The sequence below is a fragment of the Panulirus ornatus genome, chromosome 46 (genome assembly GCF_036320965.1).
Source record: "Panulirus ornatus isolate Po-2019 chromosome 46, ASM3632096v1, whole genome shotgun sequence".
In the NCBI taxonomy this organism is placed as follows: Eukaryota; Metazoa; Arthropoda; class Malacostraca; order Decapoda; family Palinuridae; genus Panulirus; species Panulirus ornatus.
Window position 1 is genome coordinate 13,409,674 of NC_092269.1, and position 23,454 is coordinate 13,433,127.

The 23,454-nt window shown below is 42.6% G+C and overlaps 1 protein-coding gene across 2 annotated transcripts in view; it reads left to right on the top strand.

Moving 5' to 3' along the window:
• The window catches only part of LOC139763141 (uncharacterized), a 486,471-nt gene extending 474,118 nt beyond the window's left edge, over window positions 1-12,353 (top strand). The window contains exon 14 of one of the 2 annotated variants that reach the window (XM_071688843.1): window positions 11,893-12,353. In XM_071688843.1, the coding sequence (XP_071544944.1) occupies window positions 11,893-11,972 (80 nt within the window). In that variant the 3' untranslated portion in view covers window positions 11,973-12,353. The remainder of the gene's footprint in view (window positions 1-11,892) is intronic. The other variant, XM_071688844.1, reaches the window with a different exon arrangement.
• The last annotated feature ends 11,101 nt before the right edge of the window (window positions 12,354-23,454 follow it).

The following is a 23,454-nucleotide window of genomic DNA, read 5'->3' on the forward strand; positions in this document are numbered from 1 at the left end:
CGGGAGACAGTGACAAAGCAAAAAAAATATATATATATATATTTGGAAAGAGGGGCAAGTATGAAGTCTGTTGGGGATGAGAGAGCTTGGGAAGTGAGTCAGTTGTTGTTCGCTGATGATACAGCGCTGGTGGCTGATTCATGTGAGAAACTACAGAAGCTGGTGAGTGAGTTTGGTAAAGTGTGTGAAAGAAGAAAGTTAAGAGTAAATGTGAATAAGAGCAAGGTTATTAGGTACAGTAGGGTTGAGGGTCAAGTCAACTGGGAGGTGAGTTTGAATGGAGAAAAACTGGAGGAAGTGAAGTGTTTTAGATATCTGGGAGTGGATCTGGCAGCGGATGGAACCATGGAAGCGGAAGTGGATCATAGGGTAGGGGGAGGGGGCGAAAATTCTGGGAGCCTTGAAGAATGTGTGGAAGTCGAGAACATTATCTCGGAGAGCAAAAATGGGTATGTTTGAAGGAATAGTGGTTCCAATAATGTTGTATGGTTGCGAGGCGTGGATTATGGATAGAGTTGTGCGCAGGAGGATGGATGTGCTGGAAATGAGATGTTTGAGGACAATATGTGGTGTGAGGTGGTTTGATCAAGTAAGTAACGTAAGGGTAAGAGAGATGTGTGGAAATAAAAAGAGCGTGGTTGAGAGAGCAGAGGAGGGTGTTTTGAAATGGTTTGGTCACATGGAGAGAATGAGTGAGGAAAGATTGACCAAGAGGATATATGTGTCGGAGGTGGAGGGAACGAGGAGAAGAGGGAGACCAAATTGGAGGGGGAAAGATGGAGTGAAAAAGATTTTGTGTGATCGGGGCCTGAACATGCAGGAGGGTGAAAGGAGGGCAAGGAATAGAGTGAGTTGGAGCGATGTGGTATACCGGGGTTGACGTGCTGTCAGTGGATGGAATCAGGGCATGTGAAGCGTCTGGGATAAACCATGGAAAGCTGTGTAGGTATGTATATTTGCGTGTGTGGACGTGTATGTATATACATGTGTATGGTGGTGGGTTGGGCCATTTCTTTCATCTGTTTCCTTGCGCTACCTCGCAAACACGGGAGACAGCGAAAAAAAAAAAATATATATATATATATATATATATATATATATATTTTGTTTTTTCTTTCTTTCAAACTATTCGCCGTTTCCCGTGTTAGTGAGGTAGCGTTAAGAACAGAGAACTGGGCCTTTGAGGGAATATCCTCACCTGGCCCCCTTCTCTTTTCCTTCTTTTGGAAAATTAAAAAAAAAAATAATGAGAGGGGAGGATTTCCAGCCCCCCGCTTCCTCCCCTTTCAGTCGCCTTCTACGACACACAGGGAATACGTGGGATGTATTCTTTCTCCCTTATCCCCAGGGATATATATTTATTTTTTTATATTCTGCTTTGTCGCTGTCTCCCACGTTTGCGAGGTAGCGCAAGGAAACAGATGAGAAAAATGGCCCAACCCACCCCCATACACATGTATATACATACTTTTCCACACACGCAAATATACATACCCATACATCTCAATGTACACATATATATACACACACAGACACATACATATATACACATGCACACAATTCACACTGTCTGCCTTCATTCATTCCCATCGCCACCTCGCCACACATGGAATAACATCCCCCTACCCCCTCATGTGTGCGAGGTAATGCAAGGAAAAGACAACAAAGGCCCCATTCGTTCACACTCAGTCTCTAGCTGTCATGCAATAATGCCCGAAACCACAGCTCCCTTTCCACATCCAGTCCCCACAGAACTTTCCATGGTTTACCCCAGACGCTTCACATGCCCTGATTCACTCCATTGACAGCACGTCGACCCCAGTATACCACATCGATCCGATTCACTCTATTCCTTGCACGCCTTTCACCCTCCTGAATGTTCATATTTTTCATAATATTCGCCATTTCCCGCATTAGCGAGGTAGCTTTAAGAACAGAGGACTGGCCATTTTAGGGAATATCCTCACCTGGCCCCCTTCTCTGTTCTTTCTTTTGAACCCCCCCCCCCCAAATTTTTTTTTTCTTTTTTGCCGCTGTCTCCCGCGTTTGCGAGGTAGCGCAAAGAAACAGATGAAAGAAATGGCCCAACCCACCCCATACACATGTATATACATACACGTCCACACACGCAAGTATACATACCTACACAGCTTTCCATGGTTTACCCCAGACGCTTCACATGCCCTGATTCAATCCACTGACAGCACGTCAACCCTGGTATACCACATCAATCAAATTCACTCTGTTCCTTGCCCTCCTTTCACCCTCCTGCATGTTCAGGCCCCGATCACACAAAATCTTTTTCACTCCATCTTTCCACCTCCAATTTGGTCTCCCACTTCTCCTCGTTCCCTCCACCTCTGACAAATATATCCTCTTGGTCAATCTTTCCTCACCCATTCTCTCCATGTGCCCAAACCATTTTAAAACACCCTCTTCTGCTCTCTCAACCACGCTCTTTTTATTTCCTCACATCTCTCTTACCCTTACGTTACTTACTCGATCAAACCACCTCACACCACACATTGTCCTCAAACATCTCATTTCCAGCACATCCACCCTCCTGCGCACAACTCTATCCATAGCCCACGCCTCGCAACCATACAACATTGTTGGAACCACTATTCCTTCAAACATACCCATTTTTGCTTTCCGAGATAATGTTCTCGACTTCCACACATTCTTCAAGGCTCCCAGGATTTTCGCCCCCTCCTCCACCCTATGATCCACTTCCGCTTCCATGGTTCCATCCGCTGCCAGATCCACTACCAGATATCTAAAACACCTTACTTCCTCCAGTTTTTCTAAATTCAAACTTACCTCTCAATTGACTTGACCCTCAACCCTACTGTACCTAATAACCTTGCTCTTATTCACATTTACTCTTAACTTTCTTCTTTCGCACGCTTTACCAAACTCAGTCACCAGCTTCTGCAGTTTCTCACATGAATCAGCCACCAGCGCTGTATCATCAGCGAACAACAACTGACTCACTTCCCAAGCTCTCTCATCCACAACAGACGTCATACTTGCCCCTCTTTCCAAAACTCTTGCATTCACCTCCCTAACAACCCCATCCATAAACAAATTAAACAACCATGGAGACATCACACACCCCTGTCATAAACCTACATTCACTGAGAACCAATCACTTTCCTCTCTTCCTTCACGTACACATGCCTTACATCCTCGATCAAAACTTTTCACTGCTTCTAACAACTTGCCTCCCACACCATATATTCTTAATACCTTCCACAGAGCATCTCTATCAACTCTATCATATGCCTTCTCCAGATCCATAAATGCTACAATATATATATATATATATATATATATATATATATATATATATATATATATATATATATGAAGTTATATTATTATTATTATTATTATTTTTTTTTTTTTTTTTTTTTTTTTTTCATACTATTCACTATTTCCCGCGATAGCGAGGTAGCGTTAAGAACAGAGGACTGGGCCTTTGAGGGAATATCCTCACCTGGACCTCTTCTCTGTTCCTTCTTTTGGGAAAAAAAAAAAAAAAAAAAAAAAAAAAAAAAAAAAAAAAAAGAGAGGGGAGGATTTCCAGCCCCCCGCTCCCTTCCCTTTTAGTCGCCTTCTACGACACGCAGGGAATACGTGGGAAGTATTCTTTCTCCCCTATCCCCTATCCCCTATTATTATTATTATTATTATTATTAGGTTATGTATTAATTGGTAGGCATGTAAAAGAGAGACTTTTGGATGTTAATGTGCTGATAGGTGCAACTGGAGGAATGTCTGATCACTATCTTGTGGAGGCAAAGATGAAGATTTGTTAAGGTCTTCAGAAAAGAAGAGAGAATGTTGGGAAGAAGAGAGTGGTGAGAGTAAGTGAGCTTGGAAAGGAGGCTTGTGTGAGGAAGTACCAGGAGAGACTGAGTGTAGAATGGCAAAAGGTGAGAGCAAATGACGCAAGGGAAGTGAGTGAGGAATGGGATTTATTTAGGGAAGCAGTGATGGCATGTGCAAAAGATGCATGTGGCATGAGAAAGGTGGGAGGTGGGCAGATTAGAAAGGGTAGTGAGTGGTGGGATGAAGAAGTAAGATTATTAGTAAAAGAGAAAAGAGGCTTTTGGATGATACTTACAAGGAAGGAGTGCAAATGACTGGGAGATGTATAAAAGAAAGTTGCAGGAGGGCAAGAGAAAGGTGCAAGGATTGATAAAGAGGGCAAATGAGGGTTGGGGTGAGAGTTTTATTAAACTTTATGGTAAATAGCGTGTGTAAGACAAGAGAACAAATGGGTAAGGGGGGAAGTGATAACAGGTAGTGATCAAGTGAGAGATGGAGTGAGTATTTGGAAGGTTTGCTGAATGTATTTGATGATAGAGTGGCAGATATAGGGTGTTTTGGTTGGGATGGTATGCAAAGTTAGAGGGTCAAGGAGAATGGTTTGGTTAAAGGAAAAGTGGTCGTGAAAGCCCTGCGGAAGATTAAATCTTGCAATGTGGTGGGCTTACATGGCATTGCATTTAAATTTATTAAGAAAGGGGGTGACTATGTTGTTGATTGTATGGATTGTGGTTCAGTGCCTGAGGATTGTTGGAATGCATGTAGAGTGCCTTTGTACAAGTGGAAAGGAGATAAAGGTGGGTGTTTTAAACTATAGAGGCATAAGTTTGTTGAGTATTCCTGGAAAATTGCATGGGAAGGTATTTATAGGGTGAAGGCATGTACAGAGCATCAGATTGGGGAGGGGCAGTGTGGTTTCAGAAGTTTTTGAGGATGTGTGGATCAGGTGTTTGCTTTGAAGAAGTTGTGTGAGAGATATTTAAAAAAACAAATGGATTTATATGTAGCATTTATGGATCTTGAGAAGGCATATGGTAGGGTTGATAGAGATGCTTTGTTGAAGGTCTTTAGAGTATATGGTGTGGGAGGTAAGTTGCTAGAAGCAGTGAAAAGTTTTTATCAAGGATGCAAGGCATGTGTATGAGAAGGAAAAAAGAATGATTGGTTTTCTGTGAAGGCCGGTCTGTGGTAGGGGTGTGTGATTTCCCCATGGTTGTTTAATTTGTTTATGGATGGGGTAGTTAGGGTAGGAAAATGCAAGAGTTTTGGAGTGAGGGGTGAGTATGTAGTGTGTTTGCCGATGTTACAGCAATGGCGGCTGATTCGAGTAAGAAACTGCAGTAGTTGTTGACTGAATTTAGAAAAATATGAGAAAGGAAAAAGTTGAGAGTAAATGTGAACAAAACCAAGGTTAGTAGGTTCAGTAGGATTGAGGTAAAAGTTAGTTGGGGTGTAAGTTCTGGTGGCCTCGATGGATTACGGAACATGATGTAAACAGTTGTGGTCTTTCTTCGTCTGTTCCTAGTCCGACATCGCTAATGTGGGAAAGTGTGATAAAGTGTGGGGAAGTAGAAAAGGATGTATATGTGTTTTTTTTTTCTTTCATGCATTTATGCTGTTTTCCGTAGGCTGGGGTGGTGTCAAAAATGGATGATGTGAAAACTTTTAACTCTTTCAAAGGGGAAACGAGGAGTCATGTGGGGAATGCTCATCCTGCTCGAAGGCTCAGATTGGGGTGTCTATATGTGTGTGGATGTAACCAAGATGAGAAAAAAGGAGAGATAGGTAGTATATTTTAGGAAAGGAACCTGGATGTTTTGGCTCTTGAGTGAAATGAAGTTCAAGGGTAAAGGGGAAGAGTGGTTTAGAAATGTCTTGGGAGTAAAGTCAGGGGTTGGTGAGAGGACAAGAGCAAAGGAGTTGTGGGAGTATGTGATAGAGTGTAAAAAGGGAAACTCCATCTACTGAAAGTAGATGGAGAGAGATGGGTGATTATTGTTGCCTATGCACTTGGTCATGAGAAGAAAGATCTTGAGAGGCAAGTGTTTTGGGAGCAGCTTTGATGCGTGAGACCGGGTTATAGTAATGGGTATATGAATGCAAAGGTGAGTAATGAGGCAGTAAAGAGAATAATTGGTATACATGGGGTGTTCAGTATTGTAAATGGAAATGGTGAAGAGCTTGTAGATTTGTTTGCTGAAAAGGAACTGGTGATTGGGAATACCTAGTTTGAAAAGAGAGATATACATATGTGTACGTATGTAAGTAGAAGAGATAGAATTGATAGGCATGTGAAAGAGACGTTTGGATGGTAATGTGTTGAGAGGCGAAGGTGAAGATTTGTAGAGGTTTTCAGAAAAGAAGAGAGACTGTTAGGGAGAAGAGAGTGGTGAGAGTAGGTGAGCTTGGAAAGGAGACTTGTGTGAGGAAGTACCAGGAGAGATTGAGTGGAGAATGGCAAAATGTGAGAGCGAATGGCTTGCGCAGAAGATGCATGTAGCATGAGAAAGGAGGGAGGTGGGCAGATTATAAAGGGTAGCGAGTAGCGGGATGAAAAAGTGAGATTGTTATTGCAAGTGAAGAGGGAGGTGTTTGGACGATATTTGCAGGGAAGTAGTGCAAGTGACTGGCAGATGTATAAAAGAAAGTGGCAGGAGGTTAAGAGAAAGGTGCAAGATGTGAAAAAGAGGGCAAATGAGAGTTGGGAAAATAAAACAATGTTTTGGAAAGAGGTAAATAAAGTGTATAAGACAAGGAGAACAAATGGGAACATCGGTGAAGGGGGCTAATGGGGAGGTAATAACAACTAGTGGTGAAGTGAGAAGATGGAATATTTTGAAGGGTTGTTAAATGTGTTTGATGATTGAGAGGCAGATATAGGGTGTTTTGGTCAAGGTGGTGTGTGAGGTGAGGGGGGGTATGCTATTCCACGTGTGGCAGGATGGTGACGGGATTTAATGAAGGTAACAAGTACATGTACATGTGTATGAATGTATATGTCTGTGTATGTATATGTATGTATACGTTGAAATGTATATGGTTGTGTATGTGCGTGTGTGGGCGTTCATGTGTATGTTGGTGGGTTGGGCTATCCCTTGTCTGTTTGTTTGCGCTTTCTCGTTAATGCGGGAGACGGCGATTGATGACAATAATAATAATAATAATAATAATAATAATGATAATGATGATAATAATGATAATGATTTATGTATATTTATGTGTATATGTATATGCACATGTATGTGCATATATGTAGTGCCACACCTCCCAATCCACAACCAGGTCCCACAGACGTTTGTATTGTTTACCCCTGACGTTTCACAGACCCTTGACTGTATGTCGACCACAGTATAGTACATTTTCCTAATTTACTCTATCCCATGCACACCTTTCACCCTCCTGTATGATCAGGCTCAGATCACTCAAAATCTTTTCACTCCATCCTTCTATCTCCAATTTAGTCTTCCCATTTTCCTTGTTTCCTCCACTTTTGACATATGTCCACTCCCAGATAAACACTCCATTTCCTTCAAGTTTTTCCTTTCAAACTCACCCCAACTTACCATTTTCTCAACCCGGCTAAACCTAATAGCCTTTCTTTTATTCGCATTTATTCTCAGCTTCCTTCCAGTCACACCTCACAGCTCCGTCACTTGATTATGCCACCAGTGCTGTATCATCAGTTAACAGCAACTAACTTTTTCAGCAAGTTTTTCCTTTCAAACTCACCCCAACTAACCATTTTCTCAACTTGGCTAAACCTAATAGCCTTTCTTTTATCCACATTTATTCTCAGCTTCCTTCCAGTCACACCTCACAACCCAGTCACTTGATTATGCCACCGGTGCTGTATCATCAGTTAACAGCAACTAACTTTTCCCAAGCCATCTCATCCCTTTCTCCAGGACTCTCATATTTGAAAAAAAAAAAAGGACAAACTAACCTTCACTTGGAATAATTCACTTTCTTATCTACCTACTTGTACACATGCCTTACACTCATGATAAAAACTTCTTACTTTCCTCTTACACCATATATTCTTATAACTTTCCTCTTGTACTGTATATCTTAAGACCTTCTACAAGGCATTTGTATCAACCCAGTCATATGCTTTCTGCAGATCTATGAATGCCACATACAAATCCATGTGTTTCTCTATATCTTACACATCCTTTAATGCAAACACCTGATTTACACATCTACCGCTCTCAGTCAAGATGATATATGAAGTTGGTCATAGAGATCTAAGATGGTAAAGATGATTAGAGGAGTTTATTATGATGATCTAAGAAGTTAGGAAAGATGACCCAAGAACTTCGTGATGACTATTAACGAATATGTTGAAGGCAATCTGAGAACCTTGCATTTATACAGTGGCTCTATGCATGCACTCCACCAATCCTCAGGGTACCTTGCCATAATCCATACGTACAGTGAAAATCCTAACCAACATAACAGTCACCCCCTTCTTAATAAATTCTCATGGCTTTTACTTCCTCTTTTCTCTTCACCAAACCACTCTCCATGAAACACTCCATTTGCATACCACCTTGAACCGAACACCTTACATCTGCTACTCTGTCATCAAACACTTTCAGCATTCTTTCAAAAAACCTACCTCATCTCTTCCACACTATTTGTCATCAAACACATTCAACAGTCCTTTGAAATACTCACTTCATCTCTTTCTCACTGCATCACTACCTGTTATCACTTCCCCTTCACTGATGTTCCCATTTGTTCTCTTGTTTTTTGCATGTTCTTTTCCTCCGTCCAAAACATCTTTTTCTCTCCAAAGTTTAATGATACTCTCCCACCATAACTCTCATTTGTCCTCTTTTTTTAACCCCTGCACCTTCTTTTGGGCTTCCTGCCACTTTCTTTTATACATTCCCCAAACATTTGCACTCCTTCCCTGTAAGTACCACCCAAAAGCCATTCTTTTCACATGCACTGTCAACTTTACTTCTTCATCCCATCAGTTGCTACCTTTTCTAATCTGCCCACTTCCCACCCTTTGCATGCCACACCCATCTCTTGCACACACTAGCAGTGTTTCTGTAGATACCTCCCATTCCTCACCCCCCACTTGCTTCATTATTCTCACCTTTTGCAATTCTACACCTAGTCTTTCCAGATATTTCTTTACACAAGTGTCCTTTCTATGTTCACTTACTCTCACAGCTCACTTCTCCCTGACTTTGATTCCTCTTTTCCAAATACCTCAACAGATGCTTAACCTCGATTCCACAAGATAGTGATCATATCTGCATCCCACCAGCTGCCCATCTCAGCACATCTACATTCAAAAGTCTGTCTTTTACACACCTATCAATTGATGTGTAATCCAGTAAAGCCTGGTCACCACCTTTCTAACTCGTATACGTATACTTGTCTATGTTGCCCTTTTTAAATCAGGTATTCCCAATCACCAGTCCTTCTTTAGCATGTAGCTCTATAAGTTCTTCACCATTTCCATTCATAATACTGAATGCTCCATACCCCCTATTTATACCCTCAACTGCTACATTACTTACCTTATGTAAATCACCCATCACGTGAACCTGGTCTCTTACATCTAAACTGTTGACACACTCACTCAGCTGCTTCCAAAACGCTTGCCTCTTATGGTCTTTCTTCTCACGAGCAGGTGCATAAGCATTAATAATCGCCCATCTCTTTCCATCCACTTTCATTTGTACCCACATCAATGTAGAATATGCTTCCTTACACTATGTTACACACTCACACTTCAGGAGTAGTGCTATTTCTTCCTTAGCTCTTGTCCTTTCACCATCCCCTGACTTTACTCCCAAGACATTCCCAAATCATTCATCCCATTTACCCATGAGGTTCATTTCACTCAGAGCCAGAAAATCTAGGTTTCTTTCATTAAACATACTATATGATTCTCATCTCTTCTCATCTTGTTTTCATCCACACATATTTAGAAACCTCGGCCTGAGCCTAAGCACCCCCTGCTTAGCTCTTTCTGCTGTTCCCCCTTTTCTAAATTGAGGTACAATTATGGCATCTTGTATACTTGTCTGCCACTTCCCTCTTCAGAAAGAGGTCATGTTCACTTATTTCCATTATGTAGCCATCACATGCAGTGATGGCTACAGAATGGAAATCACAGCCCCCTGTCCACAGCCAGGCTCGACAGACCTTTAAATGGTTTCCTCCGGTCACTTCATTTGCCCTGGTTCAGTCCATTGATAGCATGTCACCTCCTGTATACCACAGTGTTCCTGTTCACTTTATCCTGTGCATGTCTTTCACCCTCCTGTATGTTCAGAAAATGTTCAACCCCTGCCCCTTCCTCTGTTGCTTTCTGTTATACTTCCCAATCATTTGCATTCCTTCTTAGTAAGTACTTCCCTTTACCTGTCTTTTCTTTTTCACTAGCAACTTTACTTTATCATCTCTCCACTCACTGCCATTTCTCACCTGTCCACCTCCCTCCTTCTGCATGCCACACACATCTGTTGCATATGCCAGCACTGCTTTCCTGACCCACTCCCCTTGCTTCATTTACTCTCACCTTTTGCCATTCTGCACCCAGTGTATTCAGTTATTTCTTCACACAAGTCTCTTCCAAGCTTGCTCACTCTCACCATCCTCTTCTAACTTTCATCATTCCTCCATCTCGAAAACTTTTCCAAGTCTTGACTTGTCTCTACCAGGTAACGATCAGACATCCCACCAGCTACCCCTCTCTGGACATTCAAGAGTATGTGTTTTGAATGCCTATTAGTGTGTAATCCATTAATGCCTTTGACCATCTTACCTATTGACATACCTGTAATTGTATATGTCCCTTTCGTTAAAAGTATTCCTATTCACCAGCCCTTTTTCAGCACAAAGCTCGAAAAGCTGTTCATTATTATTCACTTTACTGAATACCTCATGCCCCCTTTTATATCCACAACTGTCACATTTCTCACTTTTACAGGTAGATGACCCATCATTAATATACCAATGTCTTGCATCAAAAGGCCTTAGACACTTACTCAACTGCTCCCTCTCATCATCTTTCTTAAGCCATAATAATCACCTATTTATTGTAACCCACTTCCATTTTACCCACATTATTCTGGAGCTCCATTTCTCATTGACCAATTGACCTGAAAGACAGTGTGGTTCTCTCTCTCTCCCCTCATTGACCAATTGACCAGAAAGATAGTGTGGTTTTCTCATCTCCCTTCCTTACTGACTTCTTGAACTGAAAGATAGTGGGGTCCTCTCATCTCCCTTCCCCACTGACTTCTTGATCTGAAAGATAGTGGGGTCCTCTCGTCTCCCTTCCTTACTGACTTCTTGATCTGAAAGATAGTGGGGTTCTCTCATCTCCCTTCCTTGCTGACTTCTTGATCTGAAAGATAGTGGGGTCCTCTCATCTCCCTTCCTTACTGACTTCTTGATCTGAAAGATAGTGGGGTCCTCTCATCTCCCTTCCTTACTGACTTCTTGATCTGAAAGATAGTGGGGTTCTCTCATCTCCTTTCCTTTCTGACTTTTTGATCTGAAAGATAGTGGGGTTCTCTCATCTCTCTTCCTCACTGACTTCTTGATCTGAAAGATAGTGGGGTCCTCTCATCTCCCTTCCTTACTGACTTCTTGATCTGAAAGATAGTGGGGTCCTCTCATCTCCCTTCCTTACTGACTTCTTGATCTGAAAGATAGTGGGGTTCTCTCATCTCCTTTCCTTTCTGACTTCTTGATCTGAAAGATAGTGGGGTTCTCTCATCTCTCTTCCTCACTGACTTCTTGATCTGAAAGATATTGGGGTCCTCTCATCTCCCTTCCTTTCTGACTTTTTGATCTGAAAGATAGTGGGGTTCTCTCATCTCCTTTCCTTTCTGACTTTTTGATCTGAAAGATAGTGGGGATCTCTTATCTCCCTCCCTCACTGACTTCTTTGGGAAAAACAGTTTTCCAAAAGCCTCAAATTGGTTTTATAATTATGCAGTAGATGTCCACAAAATAAGACTCTTTTTTAATTTTCAGTTGATATTCATATATTTCTTTACAATAATTTTTTTCCTTTTCCAACAGATGACGTTGGTGTTGAGTTGAAGGAAGCTTTAATGAAACTCCTTAGACTTCCGCCCAACACCTTGGAATCTACACAGTAGAATTTCTCTCAGGAACAGATTTTTATAATTTGGGGATTAAGATATTTCTGCAATTATGGTGCTGTTGTAGATGATAAATGCTGTGTAATCTGTAAAATATGTTGATGTTAATATTAGTAGGGAAAGACGATTCTCTAAATGTAAAGAATGTTGGACTTTGAGTCTTTGAAAGTAATAAATTTCGAATTGTACTAAGCTAATCTGTAGATATTTAAAGTGGTTTCAGGTAAATAATGAAGTTTGAAGAACTAAGAAGAATCAGACTGTACAGGGAATGAATCTGACTATAGTTAAGGAGGGTGTGCTAGAGAAAAGTGATATGAATATGTGACTGCTGTCCTTATGATTGATGTATATCATCAAATAAAAGTTTTAAAGATTTTGTTGTAATTGCTTACCAATTGTATCACAGAGCAAATCTTTTGAGGTTTGCTCTTTGCTTGTAATTGCTCACAAACGAAAATATTTAACAAATAGATTCGTATTATCTTGAGAAGCCATTCATTGGATGGTTGAAAGAATAACTCATTTACAAGGAAGGTTAGAGCATTTTTTAATGTCATGGCATAGAACATACAAGAAAATTCAAGAATTTTCAATGAAAAACAAAGTTGATTTAGCACTAGTGTTTCCTCGCCATTCATATCTGTGTAATTAGAATTACCTATTTATACTGTGCAGGTAGGGTTTTGCTCTGAAGAGGTCTCATATCCTGAACATTTTCCTTAAGTGTTCAAATTACAGAGACATAAGTTTGAGTATTCCTGTGAAATTATATGGGAGGGTACTGATTGAGAGGATAAAGGCATGTACAGAACATCAGACTGGGGAAGAGCAGCGTAGTTTCAAAAGTGGTAGAGGATGTGTGGATCAGGTGTTTGCTTTGAAGAATGTATGTGAGAAATACTTAGAAAAACAGATGGATTTGTATGTAGCATTTATGGATCTGGAGAAGGCATATGATAGGGTTGATGGAGATGCTTTGTGGAGGGTATTAAGAATATATGGTGTGGGAAGTAAGTTGCTGGAAGTATGATTGTTTAATTTGTTTATGGAGGGGGTGGTTAGGGAGGTGAATGCAAGAGTTTTCGAGAGAGGGGCAAGTATGCAGTCTCTTGTGAATGAGAGGGCTTGGGAAGTGAGTCAGTTGTTGTTCGCTGATGATACAACGCTGGTGGCTGATTCGGGTGAGAAACTGCAAAAGTTGGTGAGGGGCAAGTTAATTGGGAGGTAAGTTTGAATGGAGAAAAACTGGAGGAAGTGAAGTGTTTTAGGTATCTGGGAGTTGACTTAGCAGCAGATGGAACCATGGAAGTCGAAGTGAGTCACAGGTTGGGGAAGGGGGGAAAGTTTTTGGGAACGATGAAGAATATGTGGAAGGCGAGAACGTTATCTCGGAGAGCAAAAATGGGTATGTTTGAAGGAATAGTTGTTCCAACAATGTTATATGGCTGCAAGGCATGGGCTATAGATTGGCTTGTGTGGATGAGGGTTGATGTATTGGAAATGAAATGTTTCAGGACAAAATGTGGTGTGAGGTGGTTTGATCGAGTAAGTAATGAAAGGGTAAGAGAGATATGTGGTAATAAAAAGAGTGTGGTTGAGAGAGCAGAAGAGGGTGTGTTGAAATGGTTTGGTTGCATGGAGAGGATGAGTGAGGAAAGATAGGCAAAGAGAGGTAGAAGGAATGAGAAGTGGGAAACCAAATTGGAGGTGGAAGGATGGAGTGAAAAAGATTTTGAGTGATTGGGGTCTGAACATGCAGGAGGGTGAAAGGCGTGCAAGGAAGAGAGTGAATTGGAATGATGTGGTATACTGGGATCGACGTGCTGTCAGTGGATTGAATGAGGTCATGTGAAGCATTTTGGAAAGTTTTGTGGGGCCTGGAGCTTTGGTTTCGGTGCATTATACATGACAGTTAGAGACTGAGTGTGAACGAGTGTGTCTTTCCCTCGCGCTACCTCTCTGACGGGCAGGCAGGTGGGCAAGGGGAGTGGGGATGCTATTTCATGTGTGGCGATGCGGCGACGGGAATGCATGAAGGCAGCAAGTATGAATATGTACATGTGTATATATGTATATGTCCATTTATTTATACACTGAAATGTGTGTGTGGATGTTTATGTATGTACATGTATATGTGGGTGGGTTGGGCCATTCTTTCATCTGTTTCCTTGCGCAACCTTGCTGACGTGGGAGATGGCGATTAAGTGTAATAAAATAAATATCCCTGAGGATAGGGGATTAAGAATATTTCCCACGCATTCCTCACTTGTCGTAGAAAGTGACTAAAGGGAACGAGAGTGGGGGGCTAGAAACCCTCCCCTCCTTGTATTTTAACTTTCTAAAAGGAGAAACAGAAGAAGCAGCCACGCGGGGAGTGCTCATCCTCCTCGAAGGCTCAGATTGGGGTGTCTAAATGTGTGTGGATAAAACCAAGAGGAGAGACAGGTAGTATGGTTGAGGAAAGGAACCTGGATGTTTTGGCTCTGAGTGAAACGAGGGTCAAGGGTAAAGGGGAAGAGTGGTTTGGGAATGTTTTAGGAGTAAATCAGGGGTTGGTGAGAGGTCAAGAGCAAGGGAAGGAGTAGCACTACTCCTGAAACAGGAGTGGTGGGAGTATGTGACAGAGTGTAAGAAAGTGAACTCTACATTGATATGGGTAAAACTGAAAGTGGATGGAGAGAGATGGGTGATTATTGGTGCCTATGCACCTGGGCATGAGAAGAAAGATCATGAGAGGCAAGTGTTTTGGGAGCAGCTGAGACCAGGTTATAGTGATGGGTGATTTGAATGCAAAGGTGAGTAATGTGGCAGTTGAGGGAATAATTGGTGTACATGGGGTGTTCAGTGCTATAAATGGAAATGGTGAAGAGCTTGTATATTTGTGTGCTGAAAAAGGACGGGTGATTGGGAATACCTGGTTTAAAAAGTATACATATGTAAGTAGGAGAGATGGCCAGAGAGCATTACTGGATTACTTGATAAGTGATATGCACATGCAAGGAAGACTTTTGGATGTTAATGTGCTGAGAGGTGCAACTGGTGGCGAAGGTGAAGATTTGTAGAGGTTTTTAGAAAAGAAGAAAGAATGTTGGGGTGAAGAGAGTGGTGAGAGTAAGTACCAGGAGAGACTGAGTGCAGAATAAGAAAGAATGAGAGCAAAGGACGTAAGGGGAGTGGGGGAGGAATGGGATGTATTTAGGGAAGCAGTGATGGCTTGCGCAAAAGTTGCTTGTGGCATGAGAAGCGTGGGAGGTGGGCAGATTAGAAAAGGTAGTGAGTGGTGGAATGAAGAAGTAAGATTATTAGTGAAAGAGAAGAGAGAGGCATTTGGACAAGTTTTGCAGGGAAATAGTGCAAATGACTGTGAAATGTATAAAAGAAAGAGGCAGAAGGTCAAGAGAAAGGTATAAGAGGTGAAAAAGAGGGCAAATGAGAGTTGGGGTGAGAGTATCTTTAAATTTTAGGGAGAATAAAAAGATGTTCTGGAAGGAGGTAAATAAAGAGCTTAAGACAAGAGACCAAATGGGAACATCGGTGAAGGGGGCTAATGGGGAGGTGATAACAAGTAGTGGTGATGTGAGAAGGAGATGGAGTGAGTATTTTGAAGGTTTGTTGAATGTGTTAGAAGAGAGTGGCAGATATAGGGTGTTTTGGTCGAGGTGTGCGAAGTGAGAGGGTTAAGGAGAATGATTTGGTAAACAGAGAAGAGGCAGTAAAAGATTTGCGGAAGATGAAAGCTGGCACGGCAGTGGAATTTATTTAAAAAGGGGGTGACTGTGTTGCTGACTGGTTGGTGAGGATATTTAATGTATGTATGACTCATGGTGAGGTGCCTGAGGATTGGCAGAATGCATGCATAGTACCATTGTACAAATTGTACAAATTACAGAGGTATAAGTTTGTTGAGTATTCTTGGGAAATTATATGGGAGTGTATTAATTGAGAAGGTGAAGGGAAATTATATGGGAGTGTATTAATTGAGAGGGTGAAAGTATGTACACAGCATCAGACTGGGGAAGAGCATTGTGGTTTCTGAAGTGGTAGAGGATGTGTGGATCAGGTGTTTGCTTTGAAGAATGTATGTGAGAAATACTTAGAAAAGCAAATGGATTTGTATGTAGCAATTATGGATCTAGAGAAGGCATATGATAGAGTTGATAGAGATGCTTTGCCCCATTCAAACTTACCTCCTAATTGACATGTCCCTCAACCCTACTGTACCTAATAACCTTGCTCTTATTTACATTTACCAAACTCAGTCACCAGCTTCTGCAGTTTCTCACCGGAATCAGCCACCAGCGCTGTATCATCAGCGAACAACAACTGACTCACTTCCCAAGCTCTTTTATCCACAACAGACTGCATACTTGCCCCTCTCTCCAAAACTCTTGCATTTACCTCCCTAACAACCCCATCCATAAACAAATTAGACAACCATGGAGACATCACACACCCCTGCCACAAACCGACATTCACTGAGAACCAATCACTTTCCTCTCTTCCTACTCGCACACATGCCTTACCTCCTCGATAAAAACTTTTCACTGCTTCTAACAACTTGCCTCCCACACCATATATATATATATACACACACAGACATATACATATATACACATGTACAAAGTTCATACTGTCTGCCTTTATTCATTTCCGTTGCCTCCCTACCACACATGAAATGACAACCCCCTCCCCCTGCATGTGCGCGAGGTAGTCTCTAGCTGTCATGTATAATGCACTGAAACCACAGCTCCCTTTCCACATCCAGGGCTTACAGGCCCTACAGGCCCAGGCACTTCACATGCCCTGGTTCAATCCATTGACAGCATGTCGACCCCGGTATGCCACGTCATTTGAATTCACTCTATTCCTTGCACGCCTTTTACCCTCCTGCATGTTCAGGCCTCGCCTCGATCATTCAAATTCTTTTTCACTCCATCTCTCCACCTCCAATTTGGTCTCCCACTTCTCCTCGTCCCCTCCACCTCTGACACTTTATCCTCTTTGTCAATCTTTCCTCACTCATTCTCTCCATGTGACCAAACCATTTCAAAACACCCTCTTCTGCTCTCTCAACCACAGTCTTTTTATTACCACACATCTCTCTTACCCTTTCATTACTTACTCAATCAAACCACCTCACACCACATATTGTCCTCAAACATCTCATTTCCAGCACATTCACCCTCCTCCGCACAACTTTATCTATAGCCTATGCCTCGCTACCACATAACATTGTCAGAACCACTATTCCTTCAAACATACCCATTTTTGCTTTTTGAGATAACATTCTCGCCTTCCACACATTTTTCAACGCTCCCAGAACTTTCAACCCCTCCCCCACTCTATGATTCACTTCCACTTCCATGGTTCCATCCGCTGCCAAATCCACTCCCAGATATCTAAAACACTTCACTTCCTCCAGTTTTTCTCCATTCAAACTTACCTCCCAATTGACTTGTCCCTCAACCCTACTGTACTTATTTACATTTGAACTCTCAGCTTTCTTCTTTCACACACTTTACCAAACTCAGTCACCAGCTTTTGCAGTTTCTCACCCGAATCAGCCACCAGCGCTGTATCATCAGCGAACAACAACTGACTCACTTCCCAAGCTCTCTCATCCACAACAGACTGCCCCTCTCTCCAAAACTCTTGCATTCACCTCCCTAACAACCCCATCCATAAACAAATTAAACAACCAGGGAGACATCATGCACCCCTGCCGCAAACCGACAATTCCTCTTTTCCTACTCGTACACATGCCTTACATCCTCGATAAAAACTTTTCACTGCTTCTAACAACTTGCCTCCCACACCATATATTCTTAATACCTTCCACAGAGCATCTCTATCAACTCTTATCATATACCTTCTCCAGATCCATAAATGCTAAATACAAATCCATTTGCTTTTCTAAGTATTTCTCACATACATTTTTCAAAGCAAACACCTGATCCACATATCCTCTACCACTTCTGAAACCACACTGCTCTTCCCCAATCTGATGCTCTGTACATGCCTTCACCTTCTCAATACCCTCCGATATAATTTCCCAGGAATACTCAACAAAATTATACCTCTGTAATTTGAGCACTCACCGTTATGTCCTTTGCCTTTGTACAATGGCACTATGCAAGCATTCCGCCAATCCTCAGGTGCCTCACCAACCAGTCAACAATAGAGTCACCCCCTTTTTTAATAAATTCCACTGCAATACCATCGAAACCTGCCACTTTGCTGGCTTTCATCTTCTGCAAAGCTTTTACTACCTCTTTTCTGTTTACTAAATCATCATCCCTAATCCTCTCACTTTGCACACCACCTCAACCAAAACACCCTATATCTGCCACTCTGTAATCAAACACATTCAACAAACCTTCAAAATACTCACTCCATCCTCTCACATCACCACTACTTGTTATCACCTCCCCATTAACCCCCTTCACTGATGTTCCCATTTGTTCCCTTGTCTTGCGCACTTTATTTTCCTCCTTCCAAAGATGAAATCTTTGAAATCTGGCATGGCAGCGGGTTTGAATGGCATTGTAATGAAATTTATTAGAAAAAAGGAATGTGTTGTTGATTGGTTGTTAAGGATATTCAATGTATGTATGGATCATAAAGTGCTTGAGGATTGGCGAAATGCATGTGTATTGCCATTGTGAATGTTCAAATTACAGAGCATGAGTTTATTGGGTATTCCTGGGAAATTATATAATTGAGAGGGTAAAGGCTTGTACAGAGCATCAGATTGGAGAAGAGCAGTGTGGTTTCAGAAGTGGTACAGGATGTGTTAATCGGGTGTTTGCTTTGAAGAATGTATGTGAGAAATACATCTTGCATCCTCCCCAGCATCATCCTATGTCCTCCCCAGCTTCATCTTAACTCCTCCCCAGCATCATCCTATATCCTCCTCAGCATCATCCTACATCCTCCGCAACATCATCATGCAACCTTTCCCACATCATGTTATATCCTCTCCAGCATCATCCTACCTCCTCCCCAGCAATCCTACATTCTCCCAGCATTATCTAACGTCCTTCCCTGCATCATCCTTTATCCTCCTCAGCACCATCATCCCCAACATTGTCCTACCTCCTCTGCAACATTGTAATACATCCTCTGCATCATCATCTTACATCCTCCCTAGCATCATCCTACATTCTCCGCAGCATCATTATACAACCTTCCCTGCATCATCTTAGATCCTCTCCAGCATGATTCTTCATCATCCCAGCTTCATCTTACATCTTCCTATATCCTCCTATATCCTTCCCAGCATCATCTTACATCCTGCCTAGGATCATCCTAAGTTCTCCCCAGCATGATCCTATGTCATCTCCAACTTCATCTTAACTCCTCCCTAGCGTCATCCTACATTCTTCCTCAACATTATCCTACCTCCTTACCAGCATCGTCATTCCTCCTAAGCATCATCATACATCCTCCCTGCATCATCCTACATCCTCCACAGCATCATATTTCATCCTCTCCATCATCATCTTACATCCACCACAGCTTTTCAATATGTCCTACCCAGCATCATCCTACATCCTCCCCATCATTATACGAATTCATCCACCAGCATCATCTTACATACTTCCCAGCATCATAGTACATCCTTAGTAGCTTCTTGTATCCTCCATAGGAAAATCCTACATCCTCCCCAGCATTATCTTACATACTCCCAGCTTTATCCTACATCTTCACTAGATTTGTTACTTCCTTCCAAGCATCATCCTTCATCCTCCTCAGCATCATCTTACATCCTACCCAGCATCATCCTAACTCTTCCCCTGCATCATCTTACATCCTCTGCAGAATCATCTTATATCCTCCCAGCATCATCCTACATTCTCTTCAGCATCATCCTACATCCTCCCAGCATCATCTTACATCCTCCCCAGCATAATCTTACATCCTTCTCTTCATCATCATAGGTCCATCAAAGCATCCTCTTACATCCTCCCCAGCATAATCTCACATCCGCCTCAGAATCATCATACATACTCCCCATCATCATAGTATGTCATCTGTAGCTTCATTTTATGTCCTCCCAGCATCATCCTACATCCTCTGCAGCTTTATCTTACATCAGACCCAGCTTCATCCTACGTCCCACGAAGCATCGTCCTTTATCCTCAGCATCGTCTTACATCATCCCTGCATTATCCCTCTCCTCCACAGCATCATCCTTTCCAGCATCATCTTCCCTCTGCCCAAGCATCATCCTACATCTTTCCCAGGGTCATCTTACATCCTCCGAGCATCACCCTTCGTCCTCCCCAGCTTCATCTTAACTTCTCCCCAGCATCATCATACATCCTCCCAGCATCAGTTTATATCCTTCCCAGCATCATCCAACATTCTCTCCAGCTTTATCCTACATTTTCTCCAGCGTCATCCTCCTCAGCAACATCCTAGATCCTTTTCAGTATCATTTTTCATCCTCCCTACCATCATCCTTCGTCCTTTCCAGCATCATCCTACATTCTCTCCAGCATTATCCTACATCCTCCCCAGCATCATATTAGGTCCTGCCCAGCTTTATCTCAACTCCTCCCCAGCATTATCCTACATCCTCCCAGCATCAGTCTACATTCTCCCCAGCATAATCTTACGCCCTGCCCAGCATTATCTTACATCCCCAGATTCATTTCACATCCTCCAGAGCATCGTCCTGCATCCTCACCAGCATCATTTTACATACTTTCCTATGATCATCCTATGTCCATCCCAGCATCATCCTACCGTTCACTCCAGCATTATCCTACATCCTCTCCAGCATCCTACATTCTCCTTAGCATCATAATACGTCCTGCCCAGCTTCATCTTAACTCCCCAGCATTATCCTACATCCTTCTCAGCATCATCCCACATTCTCTTCAGCATTATCTTACATCCTCTCCCGCCCTCAAGCATCATCGTACATCCTCCCCAGCATCATCTTACATCCTCCCCGGATCAACCTTTGCCCTTCCCAGCATCATCTAACATCATCCTCAGCATCATCCTACCTCCTCCCTAGCATCACACTACATTCTCCCCAGCATGATCTTAAATATCCCCGAGCATCATCCTACGCCCTCCCCAGCATTATCCTGTAAAGTATAATGCTACATTCTACCCAGCTTCTTTATATGTCCTCCCCATCATCATCCTAAGTCTTCACCATCATCTTACAACCGCCCTGAATCATCCTACGTCCTTCCAAACATCATCATACGTCCTCAACAGCATCATCTTACATTCTCATCAAAATCATCCTACATCCTCCCCGGCATCATATTCCATCCTCAACAGCATCATCCTACCTCCTTCCAGTATCATCCTACATCCATTCCAGCATCATCCTACTTCGTCCCTAGAGTATCATCCTACTTCATTCATAGCATCAACCTAAGTTCTCAGTATCATCCATCTCATCGTACCCGGCATCATCATACCACCTTCCCTGTATCATCTTACATTCTCACCAGCATCATACATCATGATACATCATCCCCAGCATCATCCAAAATCCTCCCTAGTATCATCCTACGTCTTTCACAGCATCATCCCACGTTCTCCAGCATATTCCTTTATCATACTCAGCATCATCCTACATCCTCCCGAGCATCATCTTACAATCTTCTCGGTATCATCCTACATAATCCCAGCATCCTACATCGTCGTACTTCCTCTAACATTATCCTAGCATCATCTAACATTATATCAGCATCATCCTACAACCTTCCAGCAATATCTTACATCTTCCTGAGCATCATCCTATGTCCTCCCAGCATCACCTCACATCGTCCACAGCATCTTACCCAGCTTCTTTATATGTCTTCCCAGCATAATCCTTCGTCCTCAACATCATCATCTTACATACTCCCCAGCATCACGGTACGTTCTTACTCACTTCATCTTAATATCCTCCCAGCATCATCCCACGTCTTCCCCAGCATCATCCTCCCAGCATCATCCCACGTCTTCCCCAGCATCATCCTCCCAGCATCAACCCACGTCTTCCCCAGCATCAACCTCCCAGCATCATCCCACGTCTTCCCTAGCATCATCATAGATCCTTGCCAGCATTATCCTTTATTCTCCTCCTCAGCATCATTTTACGTCCACACTGGCATCATCTTACATCATCCTACCTCCTCCTCAGCATCATATACAATATTACCTTCCCAGCATCATCTCACAACCTCCAGCACCTTCCTACATCAGCCTCACCATCATCCTACATCCTCCCCAGCATCATCCTACATTTCAGCATCATCGTTCATCCTCCCGAGGATCATCCTAAGTTCTCTCCAGCATCATCCTACATCCGCCCCAGCTTTATCCTGCGTCTTCTCCAACAACATCCAAGAACCTACCCATCCTTACATCCTATAGCATCATCCTACGCCCTCCTCAGCATCACTGTACATCCTTCCCAGCATCATCTTACATCCTCCCAGCATCATCTTTCTTACATCATCTCACTTCCTCCCCAGCATCATCTTTCATTCCCCCCGGCATCATCTTACATCTTCCTGAGCATCATCCTACGTCGTTTACAGCATCGTCTTACAACCTTCAGAGTATCATCCTACATCGTTCCCAGCTTCTTTATATGTCTTCCCCAGCATCATCCTACAAACTCCCCAGGAATCATCTTACGTCCTCCCCAGCATCATTCTACGTCAACAGTATCCTCTTACATCCTTCCCTGCATTATTTTACATCTTCCCCTTCTACCTAGCATCGTCATGCCTTCTACCTAGCCTCATCCTACATCCTCCCCGGCATCATATTCCATCCTCAACAGCATCATCCTACCTCCTCCCCATCTTACATCCTTTCTAGCATCATCCTACTTACGTCCTCCCCAGCATCATTGTATGTTCTCAACAGTATCATCTTACATCGTCCCTTGCATCATCCTACATCCTCCCTAGCATTATCCTACATCATCCCCACCATCATCTTACATCCTCCCACAGCATCATCCTATAACCTAAATCATCCTACGTCCTCCTCTGCACCCTACATCATCCTCAGCATCGTCCTACCTCCTCCCCATCATTTTATATCCTCGCCAGCATTCTTCTGCATCTTCCCCAGTATCATCCTACATCTGCTCCAGCATCATCTTACGTCATCCCCAGCATTCTATCCACCATCATCTTACATCTTATTTACTATCATCCTACGTCCTCTCCAGCATCATGTTATATCCTCACCAGCATCCACCTACATCCTCCCAAATGCTATTTTGAATCCTCCATAGTATCATCCTATATCCTCCCAGCATAAATTTACATCCTCTTCAGCATCATCCTACATCATCCTAAGTATCATCCTACCTCATCAGCATCTTACATCCTCCCCAGCATCATCGTGCATCTTGCCAGCATTTTCCTACATCCTATGATAATCCTATAGCATCATCCTACGTCCTCCCTGGCATCTCAGTACCTCCTCCACATCATCTTCCTAC